Here is a 21,426-nt window from a genome sequence, read left to right as displayed (position 1 = left end):
AGGGTACATCCATTCTATGGAATATAATGTAGTTATCTAAAAGGATGAGTAAGAGCTACAGGTACTGATGCCCATGGTCTAATGTTAAATGGAAAAAAGAAAAAAAGCAGGCTACAGATATTGTGCAGTATGATACCATTTGCTAAAAAAAAAAAAAGCAACCTTTTGTAGAGAGATAAATGTTTTCATATTTTTTGTACCAGTATTGAGAAAGGCGCACAAGGCTTCTTTGATAAGTGGAAGCTGGTAAAGGATGGAGATTGTTGGCTTTCCCGTGTTTATGCTTGGCTGTTTGGCATTCTTCAAAATGCAAGTTTTGCTTTTATAACAAAAAAAGAAAAATCCACTATTTTTGGTTTGTGTGTTTATTTACCATACGTATATATGTGACTGTCCCAAGGTCTCTGCCACTTACATGGACCAATAATGAACCAGAAACACAAGGAGGACAGAGTTAGAAAAGAAGTTAGAGGTAAAGGCATAAAAATCCATTAAACTAATTTTGCAACTAGACTTTTTTTTTCACATAATAGGCCTATTTTGAAATACAAATAAAGCTACTATTCCATGAGGGGGAAAAAAAGCTGTTTATCTACTTAATCTAAAAATCTCAGTTATTTGTCAGCATAGCTTTGGTGAGGAAGATGCCCACCTAACAAACCCTTTTCAACAAAACTCTTGATCAACAAGATCCTGACTTATGGCTTTGGAACTGTTTTCCAAAAAAAAAAGCGTTCATTAATGGATCAGGACTACATTTTGAAAGATTTCTGGATCAAAAAGTATTTAGAAAGAGGATATTAATGGAGCCTAAAATTGCAAAGTGTTTTCAATCACTTCAAAAACTCATTCATTCAACCCTCAATTACTCATCCTTAACAGGGGGCGCCCTGCCATGCATTACTCAAAACTAAGCATGCCTGAAAACATCTTAAACATAACTGAATGAAAATCTGCCCAATCACAGGCCAGCTGCTTGCAAACTCCACCCTTGAGTACAGGAAGAACACTTTTGATTGGAAGACAGTTGTGTTTACTACGGGTGTGTGGTGCGAATTGGAAAGGCCCACATGCCTAGGGTCCAAAGGAAATCTCTTTAATGAAAAAGGGAAACAAACGGCCAGTTCTGATCCTATATTAATTATTGTCATTAACAGAACCTCATCATCACAACAGCAATTCTTGAGCAACTTTGCAAGATGGTAAAAAATTTTAAAGGCTCTGAGTTTTGTTGTGGCTGTTTTCTCACCTATGTCCCTTGATTATACACACGAGACAAGCGTAAGAGTATTCTTAAAACCAAAACTGCCTTTGTTTTTATATGCATAAAGCTCTATGCAAGACCTCAACACAGTTGTAATATACACTTTGCTTTAATTTCCAAGAATCACTGCAGCTTTTTACTTGGTTTGAGAAACCAATTCCAAGGGCAGTGGTAGAACTACTCAGTATTTAGCTTAGTAGGTGTCCAGCATCTCAGTGAGCTTCAAAAACCTCTGCCCTTAGGGAGCCCAGCAAACAACAAAGTGAATGGGTAGCCATTTCAGGTGCAGAGCTCATTAGCAATTCATCTGATGGAGGAAACAACTAGAACATGAAACTTTGACTGAAACGCTAGGACAGACTAAGCCTTTGGTCAAAATATGCATATAATGGTGGATCTTACTTAAGTTTTGCATTTAAGGGGGTAGAGTAAATTACTGGATCTGAGAAGGACACCTCTCTCCCGTCCAAGCCTATAAAAAGCGATCTTCTAAAGAAAGCGCAACGGAATTTAAATCCAAATCCCCTTTCTTAATCATCATCCTCACCCCACTATGTTCCTGTTATCTCTACAAATTCGCCCCACTGAAGCCTCATAAATGTCCAAGCAGCCTTTTTCTTATAGAGCTTGGAGAAAGATCAAAGTGAACGAACTCAAGTAGCAGAAGCCTAAGCCAGCCACAAGCAAAACAACCCATAAAGCTTGCGTATCAGGAAGAAAATTTTAAAAAGCCTAACACCACTGATCAATAGGTTTAAAAATGAGTATCAGAAACCTGCAATATTAATATCAAATCTTACGAGTTCCCGTTTACAGCGAATAAAATATCTGCAGAAACAAGTTCATCACGAAAATTTTCCTTCTGCCTGAACATCTATCACAATCCAAAAGAATCCCCCTATTTTTCACAGCCTTATCTCAACAGAGAAGCTAGGGCCGTTATCAGAATGAGGAACTAAAGAGGTTTGCCAAAGCTCAAAGGCAGTATTTTGCCGCCACATTAACAAAAATAACACATCATGATCCCGAATGCTATTTAAGTTCTGTTACTGAACAACTTTAATCACAACATACACCAAGACAAGTATTCAAAATCGGCCGAGCCCCGACACAAAGTTTCAAAACAAAACCTCTCCCAAGGTTTGGGGGAGTAGCCCAGCTACGAGCAAAAAAGCACCACCCAACAGCCCCATTCGGCTGCCAAGACAGATCTCAAACTTATCAAAAACAGCTACAACGGCAGCTCCTGTCACCCAGAAGCGCAGAGAGGAGCCTGAAGAGAGTTCTGAGAGCTGGCCTTTCTGGAGACCGCCAGGCCGAGCCCGGCTCAGACAAGGAGGAAGTAACTGCCAGCTAAAACAGCCCCGAGCAGCTCCAACTGCAGCCTCTCTGTCTCCTTACAAGTGCCCACATTCCCGCCCCACTCGGGGCTCCGGGAAGAAGGGAACAGGGCGCAGGTCTCCCGGGAGAGGCTGGGGACTACAGGTCCGCGTCTTCAAGGAGGCGACGGCAGCACCGGCCGAACTCTGAGGGGCCCGGGAGCCCAGGGTGTGAGAACCTGCTCCGAAGGCGTGTTTGGCGGGGGTGGGGGGGGAACGCTGAGAAAGGGGTCGCTCAGGAGGCGGGGCCTGCCGGGCGGAGGCAGTAGCTCCTAGTGCCCCGGCCGCCCCCCGGGGTAAACCGGGGCGCGAACCCCGACGCGGAAGCCATGCTGGCCAGAGCTCGGGGTGCTGAGATGCCGGCGGGGGGCGCTGAGGAGATCTGGGGGCGCGGAACTGGGTCACCCCCACCCCACCGCCCCCTCACAAAGGCCCCCGGGGAGGCCGCCCGCAGGCCGTGCAACCCCGGCCTCGAGTGCCCGCCTCGGCCGCCACTCACCGCTAAGTCCTGGGGCACCGCCCCGCTCATGGCCCGCACCGTGCCGGCCCGCCAGGCCCGAGTGCGCAGCGCAGGCCCCGGATCTCCGCCCGCCGCCGCCGCCGCGGGGACCGAGGCCGAGGACGAGGCCGCGGTGTCCGCGAACAGAAGCAGCAGCCGCTTGCCCACCGGGGAGGCCGCCGCGTCCGCCATCGCCAGGGCCGGCCAGACCCGCGCTCCCGCCCGCCGCCTCCCACCACCTCCGCCGCCGAGCTCCCGATCCGCCCGCAAGGCCTCCCTCCGCACCACCCGCGGCCGCGGCTCCCCCCCCCCCCGAAACAGCCACCACCAACCACCGGCGCCGCGCAGCGCCCCCCGTGGCCGGGAGCGGAGCCGCAACCCGGGCCCCGCACAGCGCCCCCCGCGCTCCGGAGCGGGACGGCAGCTCCGGGCCCCTCACAGCGCTCCTCCCCAACCTCCCCGGGGCCTGCAGTGCCCCCTGCGGCAGGGAGGGGAATTGCAGTTTCGGCCGGGGTGGGGAAGTGGGCGGGTCCTTCAGTCCCCCGTGGCACCATCCTGGTGCCATATTTCCTTCAGGGGGCCCCTTTATCTGAGAAGGCTTTGGCTTACCCTCCTCGGACACCAAAGACTTTTACTGGGCTGGGGGCCTGAGGGGCAAATTACCTAGAGAGTTGATATTTTGAGCTAAAAAGTTAGTGCCCCAATACCCCATTGGTTTCCAAACCTGAAAATAGGCACTACCCCTCCTGTCATTATCTTTTAGGAAACTTTCTTCCCATTGGTCCATGGGACACAATTATCTTTCTTCTCACTGGTCCATAACATGGTACCATCCCATTCTATATTACCAATACTTCATAGGTTCCTTTCCAATTGACCAAGGTGTTACACACCCATTGTATATAATAATGCCACCCTTTACATTGGCTGAAGGCCAGCATGCGTCCAACATCTCAATATTTTGACATAACCCCATGGAGCTTCTTCCCCTTCCAAATCAGCCAATGTTATTAAGTCCAGGAGTTTCTCAATTCAACTTTCAGGGGAATTGGAAAGAGACCAGAAGTATATACATCTTACCATGGAAGTAGTGGGGCTGGGGACAAAGAAAACCTCACAACGCCTATCTGAATTCACAGGTGTGGAAGATTGATACTCCTATTAGAAAAGGGGCTGTAGAGAAGGGGAGATAGAGATTTTTTTGCCTAGATTTTTATTCACAATGGGCAATGAGAAACCTAAGTCATTAACGTTGGTCATGTTAGAGACTAGCACAAGTTCCATGGCCTTATAGATGCAGAGTGTATGTGGAAACAGATATAAACCAGAAAAAGGTCCAGTATTAATGCATGATTACTACCGTAAAAGTGCCCATTTTTTTTCACTGATCTGACCTACAGACAGTTAAGAGCAGTAGAGTTCTTTCAAGATTTATGTGCCTACCCAGAAATCTGTCCTCAGCCTTCTTTACCCTTGACCTACTGGTCTTCTAGCAAAAGTTGGGGGCAATAGGGAGGTACCAATTATTGACTTCAGTCAAAGTACAACATCCAGGGAAGTCAGTCTAGAACTAACCCTGTGGAGCACCAAGGAAACTTTTCCTTGGACTTTTTTTCTATTCATTATAACTTTCATTTCCCATAGCCAACCTGAGCACTGACTCAATGTTTTTCTGTGCCAAGAGACACCTCTTAAAGCACACAGCCCAAAAATTGTAGTTGGTAGGAGGGAAACAGGGGTGAATCCATACATGACCTAGCTGCCTTGCAGCTTTTCCATTAAAATTCACTGCTGGGATTTTCTCCCATATGGAGCTCTAATTACTGTCCCACTGTCCAAAGCTGGCTTCTCACAGCACTGACACAGAAATGTGCCTAAGCCCAGGGATGGGAAGGCAAAGGTAAAAAAATTAATTCAACAAATATGGCAGATACTTTTCATATGCCAGTAACTTTTCAAAGTGTTGGGACACAACACTGAATAAAACAAAACCTTTGCCCTCATGAAGTTTATATTCTTTCCTATACTTCAGGAATGGAAAATAAAATCACACTTGCCTTCACAGAAAATAAACAGTAGAAAAACCCAACAAAAAAACTGAACAGAAAGGAAAAAAAGCAGAGGGAAGTAATTTTAGATGTTCAGGCTTTACCCCTGCTCAAACAGTAGGTGAAACAAAACAGCAGTTCTGAAGAAAGAACGAACCTATAATTCTGAGATTCTTTAACCACATGCTGTTGCCCTACCCCCTCAAAGCCCTTCTTCCTTTGTTTCCAGGGCAGGTGACAACTCCCACTCTTTTTAGAGTGTTTTTTTCATCCCCTCAAAGTTCCTGCTCCAGGTAATCAAGCCAGTCCTGTCTTCTTGCACACTTCATTGGTATTCACTGATGAGTGCCACCAATTTGAAGCAGGAAACTGGGTTGGAGGCTAAGCAACCTGACTCTTCTTGCCGCCTGGCAAGTCAGCACCACAACTGGTAAAGAAAGGCTATGCCTTAGGGACAAGAGGCTCCTGCCTGGCTCTCTAAGCAACTATATTTCACCCACACACATTGGAAGAATGCTAACGTAGGGAGAAGAAAGGGTGGAAGAGAAATGTCTAAAGAGAGAGAGAGAGCCATACAGCTTCTTTCAGCAAATCAACATTCCACATTGAAGCATTAGGGAAAATACCACCTTCTAGAGCAAAAGAGAAGCTCTGCTGCTAGGATAATTTTCCAAAATCAGTATTTTCAGGATGGAGAAATTGCCTAGGTCTTTGGAATCTGAATTCTGATGACTTTATCTCCATCTCTCCAGGACAGAACATGTGAAAACTCTGAAAAGACATTCCTGGTCAAGGCTCCTATCGTGCCTTCTCCCCACTTCCCAAAGCCTACAAACCAATCTAGACAAGTTTCTAACTGCACCATCAAGCATTTCTCAGGGAGCAAGAATGTATTAATACTTGACTTCACCCTGCTGTAAGTGAGTGACAGGAGTGAAGAGGAGATGAGTATAAGTACCAGGGAAACAAGAGATCAAATCAGACTGCCAGAAATAACCAAGGCCTTAACAGAAGCTGGGCATAGGATATAACTACTGTGGCCGCAAAGGGCCCAGCGACGAAATACTGCCTTCGAGGGGCAAAGGCCCAGCCATGTCATAGAAGAAGGGGCTGGAACAGTTAGGCGGCCTTCTCCCTGCTTCCTCCTTGCCTTTCTTTGTGAAGAGAGGAAGAAGACACTGTAGTACACAAGGTTGCTTGGGAAAATGAATTATTCTAATAAAACTTTATTTTTTCAAACACAGCCACAGAGGCAGGACCTCATGTTTAACATACACAGACTTATGGATTTTTTTAAAATATAAAACAAAGTTTACGAAAATTTTTTTTTCACTTTTTGTATTTGTAATCCCATTAGCACAGGGACTTTGGCAGCAGGTGGGAGTGAAGGGCAGCTGGAGCTGCCACTGGGCAGTCACCGGGCACAGGAGGAGAGCACCAGCCTGGGAGTGGCTTCACTCACACACGCAGGAATACTCACCTACTGGTCAGCCACACCACACACACAACACAGATGCAGATGTCTACCCAGGGTCAACCACAGCCCGGCAGAGGTGTGCTCCACTCTGGGTAAGCCCAATATGTGAAAATCCAAAGAGTCAAAACAGCTAAAGTGGAGGGAGGTTGCTTGCTTTACAAAAGAAGCAATCACAGGCTGCTTTTAAATGGTCAGCAGTCCAAATGCATTGGAAAACAGCATTTGGTTTACACAGAACTGTTGGAACAGCTCTACTGTGTAAAGCAAAATAAACCACTTCTCGAAAAGGCTTGTCCCAGGGCCACAGGTACTTAGATTGGGAAGCAAGATGATAGCTCCAGCTAGTTTAACTTTCCAGATCTTAAAGTAATGGAATTCAAATATGGCATCTACAGATCTTCTCCCCTAAGGATGGTGCCCTAGAGCTTTGGGGAACTCAGGGTGGAGGCAGAATTATTGCCCTCACTTCTTCAGCTTTGGGCCTGCAGATACCCCACTGGCATTACCAGAGGCCTATTGTAATCTGGCACAGCCCCTCTGTAGCAGAGAGCCCAGGGATGAGGATGCCCCAGGAGGAAAAGCTGGCACCAGGGAAATTATGGCCTAAAGAAGGAGAAGAGCCAGGGGAGGGATGAAACCAAGGATGGGCAACTCCTGGGCTCATAGTTTCCTTGAATTCTCCAGAAAGCCTCTCTCTCAAGCCCCTACAGACCTAGTAGCTCACTGTAACATGGGGTAACTAGCAGGAGAAGTGAAGGAGCCCTGGAAGGGTAGAACCTCTGAGGGCTGGAGGCTGAAAAAGAAACAGCCACCTCCTCTGGGGTGGAGGCGAGGAGGCTAGGGCCTCACTGATGCTCCTATCCAACATGTGGCAGACCCAGAAAATGACAGGTTCAATTCCATGAGGAAGAAAACTCATAGACTTTGGTCTTCTTCCCTAACATGAGCAAATGGTTCCTTCAAAACCCTGGAAAAATGCCCTTCTTCCAATAAACAGGAAGGGCAGGTCCAATTTGGTACCGCAGGGTCTAAGCAAAGCTGGACAAAGCCTCACAAGCTATTGTGGCAGCAGCTTCAGTAGGCATCTCTACTGGAGCCAGCCCTACAGGGCTTCTGCAGTCCTTAAACCCACCACCGTGGCCACTGAGACCCATTGCCCAGGCTCAAGTTGTGGCTGTGAAACAAAAAAAGAAATTCAATCCAACAACAAACTCCCAGCTGCTTCTCACAGTCTTTGCTTTACACATCCTCAGCCAATCCCTCGGTGAGCCTCAACCTCCCTGAGGTCTCTAAGGGCCAATTAGAGACAAACATTTCCTAGCAGGAGTGGAAGACAAGCAAACTAGTATATGCTGACATCCCCTTTCTCTTTCTCAAGCAGGTCAGAAAAGAGGCTGGGCCTGGATCTTTTAACAACAGGTTTCTCTAAAGTTAGTGCTGGGGTGCCTGCTGGGGACTGAACACTACTTCTGCTGCAGGTCAGCCTCAACATAGGGCCTTCCTTCCTTGTTCTTGACCCTCGAAGGGCAGAGGGTAAGGGGGAAAAGGTCCCATCAGTAGGGAGGGAAAGAAAGAGATGGAGCCCTTCAGCCCTGCCTCAGTTGCCCACATATGCCTGCATCTACTTAGAGAGTGAGAGAGGCAGGTTGTATACAGCCTAGGCAATCTGATGAGAAAACAGGCCAGCTCAGAATCAGTGTGGAGAGCCCTCTCCAGCCAATACTAGATCTATCTAGGGGAGGTGTGGGCCTGAGGGAAAGACCATTAGCTGAGGTCATAGCACTTAAAAGACCCTGCTGTACCCCAAAACAGAATCCTCTGCAGAGCCATTGGTGCTAATGGATTATGAGCCTGGTTCCAGAGCTCCTTAGAACCTTGACTCCTTGAACAAGCCTGCTCTCCCGTAAAAACCCAAGATCCATGGTGCTCTGCTGTTAAGGAGTAACTGCCTTCCTTCCCTAAGGCTACCCAAACACACCTTTCCTCGAGCACTCTCATGCACGCACACACTCTCACACAATTTCTCAGAGGAGGCTGAATGAACCCCCCACCCTGGCCAAATTCTAAGACACAAGTGCCCTTTGAAGCAAAGGGGCTAGTGAAATTCCCCGAGCTGGGGTCAGGAGACCCCTTCCTTCCCTGCCCATTGCTTTCTCGGTGGCAGGGATACTCACACTCAGGGCCGCCATGGTAAGGGCCTGCTCTGGGGCTGTCCCTCCCGCCACCAGCTCCGTTTATCTTGTCCCAGCCAGTCTCTCGGCATGGTCGAGCTTCCTGGAGTGAGAAGATTTCCGGCTGCCCTGAGTTGGAGCCCTCCACTCACCCCCATTCCCAGGCTGGGCCCCCAGCTTTGGGACCTCGACACTTGTTAGTAGCCATAAGAGAGTCAGTCTGTGTGGCCCCAGGAAGTAGCCTCTCAGTTTTAGTTCTCCTCAATCAGATTCAAGTCCAGGTCCCCAAAGTCCTGCTGGCACAATGTCCGCTTGCTCAGCGCCTGCCGGCCCCACCGCACGGACCCCTCTTCCTCCTCTTCGCTTTCACTCAGCACCTGGGAGGAATCCCCAGCGGGGCTGCAGGAAGCAGAGAGGTGTGAGGGGCTACAGGCCATGAACCACGGTGGAGAGATACTGCTGCCTTCCCGGGCTGTTTCTTGGAGACAGAGACCTCCTGAGTATGGTTTCTGTCAAACAAAACAAACAAAATTAAGGCAAAGAAAGATGCTAATTTCCCAGAGAACCCTGGCCCAAGTTGGATTTCAAAGTACCCCTCTCTTAGTTATCCTTGAAGGCAGGAGTCCTGTTAGGGTGAGGTCGAAAACTCCCTGATAAAATTTTGAAAATTCAGTGTATGTGCACATTTCTTTGAGGAAAGTGCCCATAGTTTCTATCAGATTCAAGATTAGAAGCATGTTTATAAACTTCATGTGGACAGGAATACGGTCTGCTTGTCTCACTCCTGTATTGCCAGTGCCTAGTCAGAGCCTGGTACATAGTAGGTATCCAACACTGCTTGCTGACTGGTTGAATGAATGACTCTATGAATAAGTGAATAAGTCCTCAGAAAGTTTTATGACCCAGTGGTCTGGAAGGAAGAATATGAAAAAAGTGGGCAACTGCCTACAACAACTGCACTCACACTGGGAAGTCAAAAAACATTTGTTGAGCAGATGAATGATGCAAAGCCTGTTTTGCTTAAGCCCTTACAGACCCACATGAAGCAGTAAAGGGCAAGTGACAAAACCAGCCTTGCATGAGGAGGGGTGGGGCACTGATGATGGGGCTTTTGTGGCTCATGCATTCTCAGAGAGGAGGGAAAGTGCCTCTAGCAGGACAATCTGGGATCTCCGTTGTAAGGTTTAACATGGGACTCACCCCAAGTTTCTCTGGAACCCCCAGGACTGAGAAATTTCACAGGACATGGGACTTTCAATGGTAAAACCAGAATAATCCTGGGCAAATCGGGATGGTAGATCACTCTTAGCAAAAGCTCAGACAGAAAGGAGCTCCAAGGGAGGTCCTGCCAGGAGGGCCTGGAGCTAGAGGACAACTCACAGGTGAAAATGGAACAGTCCCCCTACTCCCATCCAAGCTTCCCTAGTCCTACTGGTCCCACCTGATTCATCTTGTCAAAGTCCAAGGAAGGCCGCAGCCGCCGAGGGTCCTCCTCGTGACGCCGCTTGACCCCAGCTTTGCGGGCATCAAGATCACAAGGTTGTGAGCGGCTTCGGGGAAGATTGCGCAGGCCTCGAGGTCGCCAGGGCAGCTCTGGGGACGATGCGGGGGAGCTCCGGGCAGAGGGCAAGAAGCGGCTTGCCTGTGGGCCCAGGCTGGGTGACAGGGAGAAGCGACGCTGGGGTGGGCAAGGTGACAGGGACTCAGCATCACTCTCCCAGGAGCCACTTTGTGGGGAGGTGGCAGAGGGACGAGAAGAATCTTGGGCCAGGGCCAGGCTGAAGAAAGGGGGGCTGTAGGGTCTGTGGGGTGGGGCACATTGAGAAGAGGCACTGGGAGCTTGGAGGAACCTGAGGCTGGAGACCCGCTTCGGGGGGCTCTGGTGAGGCACCTGCGGCCCACCCCCTCCACCACTGCCCCGGTGCTTGATGGGAGTCCACAGCTTGGAGGGGGCGGGCCGCCACACCGGCTGCCAGCGAGACAGGTCCACGGGCACTGAGAGTGAGCGGCAGTGCCTCTTAGATGGAGGGGCAGGGGGCACAGGAAGCTTTTCTGGGTCTGGGGGCTCAGGGCTTAGGACTTGGGAGAGGGGCTGCTCCTGTGGGGAATTTCCTGGGCTGGGTGGTCTGAGGTGCAGGCTCAAGCCTGAGGGGTGGTAGCTGAGATTGAGGCTGTCCTGGAATTCAGCACAGGAACAGTGGGGCAGGCCCCTCCAAGAAGCACCTTCTGGAAGGCATTCATAATAAAAATAGTATTAATGATAGCTAATATATTTTTAAGAGCTTACTATGTGCCATACAACGTGATGAGCACTTTATGTGAGGTTTCCCGAAAACTTCATGAGTTAGGTACTATTACTACCCCCATTTCACAGATGAGAGAAGTCCAGTAACTTGCCAAAAGTCATGCAGGAATCAAATGACCAAAGCAGGGTTCAAAACCAGATTTGTCTGATGCTAAAGCTGCCTTTTAACCAGCATACTATATTGCCTCCAGTATGAGGAACCACCTGAAACTTAAAATATAGTCTCATATACTGCCTGCTGCTCCCCCTCAAAGGTGGAATGAGTCAAAAGAAGTAAACGTGTGTGTGCCATGCTCATCCCTCACTCTACTCCACCGAGCTCTACTTTGCTCCCGCACCCCCCCAGCCCGGAGTTGTGAAAAGCAAGCCTATGCTCTCAGTCCTTAGCCTTTCCCTTTCCTATGTGTCAAAGCACCAAGACAGGAGGTAGGTGATCAAGCAGGTAAGAGATGATTTGTATTTCTAGGGAGGGCAAGTAGGGTGGGGAAGGCCTTTGACAATGGAACCCATGCTTGGGAAAAACCCCAAGACTGCTCGTGTTCCTATGGGTCTGGCCACCCACAAGGAACATACTTATAGGGAAAGATCTTCTAGCCATATTATGCTTAGTTAAAAAAAAAAAAAAGTGCCAAATACACAGAATGCAACCTTTTGTGTTAAAAGCGTGGGAATAAAAAATTTACATTTATATTTGCTTCTATCTGTATAAAGAAACTCTGGTTGGATAGACAAGAAACTAATAACAGTAGTTACTTTTAGGGAGGTGATGGGAGCTGGGTGCAGAGGAGAGAGGAGAGGAAGGGGGACTTTTTTCAGTATAACGCTTTTGCTGTTTAAAAATTTTGGAAATGTGAATGTACTGCCTGCCTACACAAAAAATTAGATTATAAAAATTCCTACAGGGGCTTCCCTGGTGGCGCAGTGGTTGAGAGTCCGCCTGCTGATGCAGGGGTCATGGGTTCATGCCCCGGTCCAGGAAGATCCCACATGCTGCGGAGCGGCTAGGCCCGTGAGCCACGGCTGCTGAGCCTGCGTGTTTGGAGCCTGTGCTCCGCAATGGGGGAGGCCACAACAGTGAGAGGCCCGCGTACCGCTAAAAAAAAAAAAGTTCCTACAAGACTAGAATAAGACCAAACTAAACAGGTAACTTCCATGCTGGTGCAGTAAAATGGAGACAAGTGCCAATCTCAGAAGGTGACCCTGGCAAGAAAATTGTGGAGGCAGGCTAGCTAGTCCTGGCTACTGAAAACCAATGAAAGAAATGCGTGGATAGAGGCATGGGCATACACACAAATATACACATCATGTCTTACCAGACACAAGCTGGAAAGGATTCCCACAGTTGGAGATGTCTACATGATCAGGCAAAGGCTAAGAGACAGAGAATATCCATCATGATTCAGGATCAGGACAGAGTTTCAGGAAGCCCTCTTCAGCTCACCCCTGCAATTCATGGGCTATAGGGATGTTAGGAACTCCTAAGTGTTCCCTTCTTCTTGTCCTCCCAAAGTTAGTGAGTAAAATAATCCACATCTTCCAGTATCTCAAACCCTTTTCCACCCAAATTTTGGTGTCCCTTTTCTAACAGTGAAAAAAATCCCTGCCTCCTTCCTTTTGGGCTGGGTTTTGAGCCTTTGGTGGGCTCTTGCAGTACAAGTACCATGATTCACACAGCACAGGACAAGGGTGAAGTAGTAACAACAAACAGCCTCTGAAAAAAGGGGGAGGGGGTCGTAGAGAAGCAGGAAGACTGGTCTTTTACCAGACTGATGCTGAAGCGTGTGCATTTCAGCTCATCCAGAGTCTGCTTCTGTAGCTGCTCAGTGATCAGGGTTATCATGATTCTCCCCGGAATTTGACTTGCACACTTTGGAGCAAATGATGGATGTCTTCCCTGTTGTTCTTCCAGACCTCACTCGTGAGCCGTCTTCTGCCACTGCAGCACCATTCTAGCACCATTGAGACTTCCCTCTCCAGTCATGCCTGCTGAGTCTGCCAATTACAGAGGGACCAGCCCCAAGTGATATTAGAGATGTACCTAGTCCAGAGATGGAAAATGCATGGCACACATACCACAGCATCCCTATGTCAGGCCTCTGGCAGACATCATTAATTGATCACAGCTCTTTCCTGCTAAGCCTAAACATAGCCTCAGAAACATTCTCAACCTGATACTCCAGATAACCAGTAAAATGAAATGGAGTTGGCAAGCAAGTTGAAACCTATTTGCCACTCCTAACCTGGTTCATGCTCTGCTCTGCCTACCCAGAATACTAGCACCACTTAGAAAATAGCTCAATTGAGAGAGATGCCCAAATTGTTATTTCCATCCTGATTAGTCCAATATTTTCTTTATCTTCCAGTCATAAGCAAAGAGAGGTACCCTTTTCCTAAACTACAGAAAGAGTAGTAGGGAACAGAGCAGTACAGTGGTTGTAGGAATGACTTTCTGCTTCAAACCAATCAGAATAAACAAGGTATTATGTTCTCCTTTAGCCTGAACAGCTGATATTATATTATTGTTCTCCAACAGATACTGTACATATTCTCTTATAAGAGGATAAGGAAATGCTACCGGGGTAATTCCATTTACATTTCAACTCTATAGAGTTTAAAAACAACAACTCTGACTTCATTTGACTAAGTTTTTAACCTGATTTAACTCAAAGATCATGAATACAATTAATCAAGACTCTTTCTCATGGTCAATTATAGTAGAAGCAAACTAATTCTATCAGAGGACAGGCTTCAAGCCCACAAAATTGCCTGAGGGGCCTCGCTCAAGGGAGGAGGGGAAGTTAACCTAACATTTCCATACTGTTCTGCCTTTTCCCAGAAATGACCAGCAGGCAGACAGCACACCAGACAGTGGAAGTAGCATTTGCTAGCAGAGAGAACAAGCTATCAAGAAATCAAATCTGGATCCGATTTGGTGTGATGGTCTCGGCAAGTCATCAAACTTTTCTTTGCCTCAGTTTACCCATACGAAAAATGGGCAGAATAATCTTAATATGTCACTGGGGGCTTCCCTGGTGGCGCAGTGGTTAACAATCTACCTGCAGGGGGCACGGGTTCTAGCCCTGTTCCGGGAAGATCCCACAGCCGCAGAGCAACTAAGCCCGTGTACCAAAACTACTGAGCCTGCGCTCTAGAGCCCACGAGCCACAACTACTGAAGCCCGCGCACCTAGAGCCAGAGCTCCGCAACGAGAAGCCACGGCAATGAGAAGCCTGCGCACCGCAACGAAGAGTAGCCCTCGCCGCAACTAGAGAAAAGCCCGCGCGCAGCAACAAAGACCCAACGCAGCCAAAAATAAATAATAAATAAATTTATTTTAAAAATATATGTCACTGGGACAGTATAACACAAATATCAAAATGTAAAAAGTACACCACCTGACCTGTACAAATCAGGAGTTCACAAAGACTGCCGTTTCTGGGCTTCCCTGGTGGCGCAGTGGTTAAGAATCCGCCTGCCAAAGCAAGGGACATGGGTTCGAGCCCTGGTCCGGGAAGATCCCCCATGCCGCGGAGCAATGAGCCCGCGCGCCACAACTACTGAGCCTGCGCTCTGGAGCCCGGGGGCCACAGCTGCTGAGCCCGCGTGCCGCAACTATTGAGGTCCGGGCATCTAGAGCCCGTGCTCTGCAATGGAAGAAGCCACCACAATGAGAAGGCCATGCACCGCCACGAAGAGTAGCCCCCGCTCGCCCCAACTAGAGAAAGCCCGTATGCAGCAACGAGGACCCAATGCAGCCAAAAATAGAAAATAAATTAAAAAAAAAAAAAAGACTGCCATTTCTCACCCCTCCTATTTGTTGCTCTACAAAGCCTCAGAATGCCACAAGTGATAATATTAGTATGAAGAAGACAATTGCGTTGATCTATTTGGCTGGATATCAACCTCCCTCACCTGCAAACCAAGAGAAGCCCAAAAGGCTTGACCTTGAGGGCAGATAACTTTCTACCTTGGCAAAAAAAAAAAAAAAAAGGGAATCCTCTCTACCTAATTTCCACCTCAGAGGGAGGCAGACCACAAGGAAAAGCAAAGAAATACACCTCGGCGTACTTGGAGTTTAGGGAAAAACGTTGTAGAAGTCAATCATCACTATAGTTAAATAACATTTTCATGCATAATCATTACCACCTTGAACAAAGTTTCAGCTTCCTGAGTGCTCCCTTCAGCTGCTTCCCCTGTTCTTGTAGAAGCTAAAGCTTATATCACTTCTGCTCTTGGTTTCTTAACTCTGCCCTCAAAGATCAACCAGAAAGGGAACCTAACTGTAGGCTTTTACCCCCAGAGACCCCAGGCCTCAGGCTGACCAGCCATGAAGAGCAGGGAGTGAAGCAAACTCTTTCAAGCTTTTCATGAGGCATCTGGCCAAACAGCAAACTTCCAGCCCTCTCTGGGATCAAGTGAAGAGAGTGATTTTGTGTTTTTCTGCATTTTAATTGTTGGGATGTGGCCACACACGGCGGTAATTGGAACAATGCAGTTACCACCACGCAACTGATACTCTCAGTCTGAGTTTCCTAAAACAGGCCAGGCTGAGAGGGGGAACAGAACGGAAGCCATAAGGAATCAAACCAGGACACAAAAGAAGGCAAACCAGCTCCGCGAGGGGCCTCCTCTTTCTCAAGCAGGCAGAGGAAAAAGTATAAGAAGCCCTCTCTTGCCGCCTTCCTTCCCCTTCCATTTTGTGTATCTGAGGGGCAGAGACAGCCCTGAACGTTCACTAAGCAAGTTAAAACTTCTCAGCTTAACAACTGGCACGGGGGCTCAACCCTACACAGAGCAGCAGGCCGCTAGGCCCTCCCCCAAACCCCACCAGGCCCAACTCTCAATCCAGGCTTTCTCTCCACCATCAGCACCCCCCCCCCGCAAATAAAGGCTGGACCCCCACCCCACTGGGTGGCAGTAACCCCTGACATTACGGTTTCAGGGATGCTGAGGTTGTGCTGAAACCTCGATAACCTAGGATCAAGTCAGGCCAAGGGAGATAAGAGTCACAAATCTCTGGGGACCTTCCCCCCAGGTCCCAGTCCCACAGCTCTGGGGAAGACTGAAGGAAAACATGAGGGAGGCATGAAGGTACATGAACAGGTATGTGGGGACCTGACTGCTCTTCCTCCATATGGCACTGAGGGGATAGGGGTGACAAGTGGGGATCACCCCTCCCCCCACCCTAATGAAGAAGCAAAAGGCTAGCCCCCCCACTCCAATCTTCAACCTCTCCCCCTTGGTTGCCCTGCCTGTCCCTGCGGGGTGGGGCATAGGGCGTCCGCTGGCCCCTGGGGGGCCGGGGGCGCCGGGGCACGCTTGCGGGGGCTGTCGCTCGTCTCTTCCCAATCAGCTTCCATCATCTGGCCGCGGGAAGCGAACTCAGGACGCAGGGTATGGAGAGGGTCTGGGACTTAGCGCTCCGCCACCCCCTCCCCCACCAGGTCCCGTGCTCTCCCCGCGGAGGCGGCCAGCGAGGCCGTGCCTCGAGGGTGGACGGGCTGGGGGAGGGGAAAGAGGGAAGGAGGGAGGGACGGTCTAGGTGCCCGCCCCGAGGCCCCAGCGCCACCTGCCCTCCGCCACCTACCGCGGCTCCTCCAGCTCCCAGGGCCGAGGCCGGAGCAGCTCTGAGCGCTCGGTTCGCCCCACAGTGCCCTTAAAAGGCGCCGGCCCGAACCAACGGACCCCTGAGGAGAGTGGAGAGATCGCTCCGGTTCGCAGAACGCCCCTGAACCGTCCGCGGAGGCTCGAGACCCGCGTCGTTTCTCTCGCAAAGTCTTTTTTGGAGAGCGCAGTCGGGCAGACGCCCGGCTCTTTAATTTAGCGATGAGGGTGGTTTCCTCCCTAGCGAGTCACCCCCTGCAAAATATTGCAGAAGGTGGACTGGCCTAGTTGGAGGCAAATCTCAAAACCCTCGGGGGAGGCCGTGTCGGTGGAAGGTAAACAAAGACATCGCCCCTGCCCTCTGTTACTACATCGGCCCCTGTACAGCCTCCAACTCGGTTCCGGCGCGTAACAGAATTAGCCAGGATTCCTCTCACCTGCTCTCCTACCCTCTAAGGCCGCCACTCTGAAGGACTCCCCCTTCCCCCAGCAGAGGACCCGTCCGCGGCGTGAAGGTTTCTGGGAACTGTAGTCCAAGAGCCGATTAGGGCCTGCTCTGAGTCCCGGGAGCCTCTCTTCCAGCTGCCGGATGGGCTCGAACGTTATAAACCCAGGATTTACAACGGTTGCGGGGCCGTTCCCACTTGGTTCTGTAATTAACCGTCACCCAAAACACCGTAAATCTGACGAGGGCCCAGGGCGGTTCACTCCTTCTCCTCCCTCTACGCCCCCACACCCCAGCAGGATGAGGTAATGGGATTGTGATTATGACATCATAGGCGGTTCAGTTGCTTGCGTGGGGGAGGGGGGAGTTCGGTGGTTACAGCTGGACCACTTTCCTTAAGACAAAAAGGGAGGGAGGAAACAAGCAGCTGGGGAAAAGATGTTGATGGCGCTATACTTCAGGAAGAGGAAGCCACCTTTTATTAAATCTCTACCACTACCACCACCTCCCTCCTCAGCCAAAGTTTAAGTCCTTTTTGAAGAGACTGAATGTAGCAGTTAGCACGTGAAGAGGTTGTGGAACAGCTAGGTGGTTTCTGGGTCTTATGTAAATTTGAGTCTCAGCCAGCAAAGAAGGTTTAGAGAGAGGGTAAAATATGGGAAAAGGAGAGGTTTTAAACAATGACTTCGTGTTATGATCTCTTTGTAGGACAGAGTTTTAGATCTTTTTTAATCGATTGTTAAGTAGAAGTAGTGCAAGTAATCTTCACTATTACATTCAGCAACGAGTCCCCTGAAAGACATGTTTTCCCTAAATATTTTGTGTCCCACTCAAGTCTGGGACAGATAAGTAATTGTGATCAGCTAGAAGGTAGAGCCAGTGGTGGGGATCTTCCTCACAGAGCCAGGGAAGGGAGGAGGCAGGAGCCACCAAACCTGCAAACTGGAAAAGAAGAGTAGAGGGAAAGTGAAGTAGTATCAAGAAAATGGTGGGGGATGGGAGATACACTGCACATTTGTTTGTCCTGCACATTTCCCCTTGGCAAAAGAAGGGACAGGGGCCATGAAGTGTAGGGGACATGGTTTCCAATAATTGCTGCTATGGAGCACTTATGTGGCAGGCACCGTGCTGCATACTTTAAATGTGTATTCTCATTTTTGTTTACAATCATGAAATGAGACAAAATCTCCTTATTTGATGGATTAAACAGCAGGAGAGGTTAAGTGACTGCCCGTGTGGTGGACAAAAGCAGTATTAAAAAGCAATCTGACTCACAACATTGTTAACCAACTATACTCCAATATAAAATAAAAAGTTTTAAAAAAAGCAGTCTGAGGCTCTAAAGCCCTTGGTCTTCACCACTTGGTGATCCCCCTTTTTATTTAATAACAAAATACCATGCTTACTAAAGTTAAGTGATTGAGAATAAGAAGTTAAGTTAGCATTGGCGCATTTGGAAAACACTGAAAGAAACTGAGACACTTAAAACAACCAAACCCTGCAACTCAGGTTTCATGTCTCCTTTCAAAGGAAGATGACACCCATTTCATCACGTATAAAACAGCGCCCCCAGTGCAGCCCAACCTGTCCCCCATTACTAACTATAACTAGATTTCCTTATGCCACTTTTGGTTCAAGGTTTTTTACTCACATCCTGCAATTTTTTCTTTCTGTCCCATTTTCCTTCTTTTGTTCTTGGGCTACTACCTTGAACCCCATCATAACTGTGACCTCCTGGGCCAGATCCCATCTCTGACCCTGCTCCAGTGGGTTTTAGCAGAGGATACTACCTGGGCTCCCTTCTGTTCTCCATCCAGATTCTCTGAGGGTTCCAGGGTCTGGAGCCAGTCATCCAAAGGGGTGGAATCCATTGGCTCTAAGAGATTGTCCATTCCCCACCTAGGAAGGCAGCAGAGTCAGAGGAACATGCAGCTCATTCAGACTCTCCCTTTTCAGCCAGTGAAAGCTAAACCTCTGCAAAGTGGGGAGAGGTAGGGCTTAGTCCACCACTCAGGGAAGGAACAAGGAATAGTAGTGCACACACCCCTCAGCCTGCAGAGGCTGGCTGGGGGGGTCCCAGGAATGTAGGGCTCTTCTCCACTGCCTGATCTGGGCATCCCAGGAGCGACGGCTGTACCTCCTGTTCTTGTTTGGTGTTTGGGGGTGAAGTCCTGGCTGTCGCTGTGCCCTGGCAACAACATACATGTCAGACCAAGGTCAAGGTGAAGGGGCACAGCTCACTGCTTATCATGATGAATTAGGAGACTCATTAGGGATTCTCTGATAATGAGGTAAGATCAATGCCCGCAATCCAAAGAAAATCTTTAAATTAGATTAAACATCAAACTTCCCAATTCCCTAATATTCTTTCTTCTGGGAAGGGTAAATTAGATATTCCAACTCCCTCAGAAGTCAAGAGAGATATAAAAGAAAATATTTGACATCTCTTTAAAATACATTCTACCTTTTCATACATTAATTTGTATGTATGCATGTAAGCTTACATGTAATTAGGCAAGTATGTTGTAATTAGCCAAGTCAGATGGAGGCATGAGGTGAAAATGGATGGAAGAAAAAAAAATTTCATTAGCAAACATGGATAGAGCTTTAAAAAGTCTTATGGCCCACGTATAACTTATTCCATTTGAAAAAACACTTGGAAACTTATCTGGGGGGCTAGACTGCAGGATAATTTATTTTAGTAATGCTACAACTTTGTGGGATCATTCAGATTCTAGTATCTTTCCATCATCTGACAGTGAACAAAAGCCACGTGGTTGACACTCTTGTTGTGACTACCCACAACTGCACTCACTTGGGGACCTGCTGCAGAAAGCACTGGTAACCAGGTGTGCGCTTGCCATAATCTATCTGCTTTTGCCGCCGCTGTAGGACAATTGCATCTGTCTCTACCTCCCACCTGTGAGGAAGTAGACAGTGGTCCCATGAAGTGTGATGATGGTCATCAAAGCGGAAACCAACTCTTCCCACATTCCCTTAATCCCCAGCCTGATTGTCAAACTCACCTGGCATGGCAGGGCTCTGTACTGACTCCCACACTCACCATCTCTATCCTAGAGGATAAAGACTCTTCACGCACCTCCTTTCTGGGGAAGCAGATTCTACAGATGAAAAGGGTATTAGGATAAAACCCAGCTACTCTCAGCCACTACCACTACCAAGATCCTGACACCAGATAAAGGTTATATTTCTCACTTATTGTCTCTCAAAGTTAAAGGCTGCATTTCTAATTCATTTCTCAAAGTGTGGTCTGCAAGCCATCTGCCTGGGTAGCACCTGGGGGCCTTGATAATTCCTGGGCCCTACTCTAGACCTACTGAATTATCACTTTGGGAACATGTATTTTAAAGAGCTTCCAAGGTTGTTTTAAACATTTTTATAGAAAATTTCAAATATACAAAGAGAATAGCATAATCCCCTGCAACTCAAAGTATGGTCCCAGTACCAGCTGCATTAGCATCAGCTGGGAGCTTGTTAGACGTTCAGAATCTTGGGCTCTTACCCAGATCTACTGAATCAGAATATGTATTTTAACAAGACCCGCAGGTGATTAGTATGCAGATAAAACTTTGAGAGCACTGATATCATGTACCCCCTAGCTACCCATCACCCAATACTCACGGCCAATCTTGTTTCACCTATACTCACCACCACTCCCACAGGATTATTTAAAAGCAAATCCCCAACATTAAGAATAAATTCTTAGTATCACCTAGTCAATGTTCAAATTTCCATAAACAACCAAAGTTTGGGATCCTCTGGACTGTGATAAGGATTACGCCAAGAGATGATTCAACTCTCCTACTTTCCTTGAAAAGGAATTCCCTTTACCGCATATAACCTAGCGTCTCAGATGCTGCGCGCTTAAAAGGGACACCGACCCAGGAAAGCTCTTGGAAGGGGCCAGTGCTACTCATCATAAATACACGCACCTGTCTCGCCGCAACATCTGCCACACGGGGGTCAAATGTTCCATCTACAGGGGAAGGCTAGCAAAACTAAGAGGGAAAGGTCCACATAACGATACAAGAAAGAAGCAAGGGAAAAAAACAAAAACAAAAAACGTTTAAAGCACCCTCCCACCTAAATTAATTTCTCCAGGTATTATCCTAGGGAGTGGTCGTCGCTAGCAAGGTGCAATTTAAATGTCCCGGGGTTGGAGGGGCTGAAGGAAAGGAGAGCTCAGAAAGGGTGTGGTGATAGGCCAGAGGGA

The 21,426-nt window shown here is 48.4% G+C and overlaps 3 protein-coding genes across 5 annotated transcripts in view; all 3 read right to left on the bottom strand.

Annotated features, from left to right (window-relative positions):
* The window catches only part of KDM3B (lysine demethylase 3B), a 61,522-nt gene extending 58,173 nt beyond the window's left edge, over window positions 1-3,349 (bottom strand). The window contains exon 1 of the mRNA XM_060093420.1: window positions 3,143-3,349. Coding sequence (XP_059949403.1) covers window positions 3,143-3,334 — 192 coding nt within the window. The 5' untranslated portion in view covers window positions 3,335-3,349. The remainder of the gene's footprint in view (window positions 1-3,142) is intronic.
* A 3,034-nt stretch (window positions 3,350-6,383) lies between these two features.
* FAM53C (family with sequence similarity 53 member C) lies at window positions 6,384-16,980 on the bottom strand. 2 transcript variants are annotated; one of them, XM_060093418.1, is made up of 6 exons: window positions 16,731-16,980; window positions 14,544-14,615; window positions 12,906-13,135; window positions 12,457-12,514; window positions 10,280-11,064; window positions 6,384-9,347 (listed from the first exon to the last, which is right to left on the bottom strand). In XM_060093418.1, the coding sequence occupies exons 3-6, from the start codon at window positions 12,981-12,983 to the stop codon at window positions 9,090-9,092; spliced, it is 1,179 nt and encodes a 392-aa protein (XP_059949401.1). In that variant the 5' UTR covers window positions 12,984-13,135; window positions 14,544-14,615; window positions 16,731-16,980; the 3' UTR covers window positions 6,384-9,089. The 2 variants fall into 2 exon arrangements, with proteins under 2 accessions (XP_059949401.1, XP_059949400.1); XM_060093417.1 differs by lacking the exon at window positions 14,544-14,615.
* A 908-nt stretch (window positions 16,981-17,888) lies between these two features.
* LOC132485450 (oocyte-specific histone RNA stem-loop-binding protein 2-like) lies at window positions 17,889-21,370 on the bottom strand. 2 transcript variants are annotated; one of them, XM_060091978.1, is made up of 7 exons: window positions 21,297-21,334; window positions 21,146-21,211; window positions 20,219-20,314; window positions 20,008-20,112; window positions 19,237-19,380; window positions 18,983-19,091; window positions 17,889-18,134 (listed from the first exon to the last, which is right to left on the bottom strand). In XM_060091978.1, exons 2-7 carry the CDS (start codon window positions 21,187-21,189, stop codon window positions 18,003-18,005), a joined length of 630 nt encoding a protein of 209 aa, XP_059947961.1. In that variant the 5' UTR covers window positions 21,190-21,211; window positions 21,297-21,334; the 3' UTR covers window positions 17,889-18,002. The 2 variants fall into 2 exon arrangements, with proteins under 2 accessions (XP_059947961.1, XP_059947962.1); XM_060091979.1 differs by having other exon boundaries at window positions 19,330-19,380; window positions 21,146-21,370.
* Window positions 21,371-21,426: the final 56 nt, after the last annotated feature.

Source organism: Mesoplodon densirostris, chromosome 3 (assembly GCF_025265405.1).
Source record: "Mesoplodon densirostris isolate mMesDen1 chromosome 3, mMesDen1 primary haplotype, whole genome shotgun sequence".
NCBI classification, from domain to species: domain Eukaryota; kingdom Metazoa; phylum Chordata; class Mammalia; order Artiodactyla; family Ziphiidae; genus Mesoplodon; species Mesoplodon densirostris.
The sequence above is the reverse complement of the archived record's forward strand: the minus strand, read 5'-3'. Positions and strand labels throughout refer to the sequence as shown.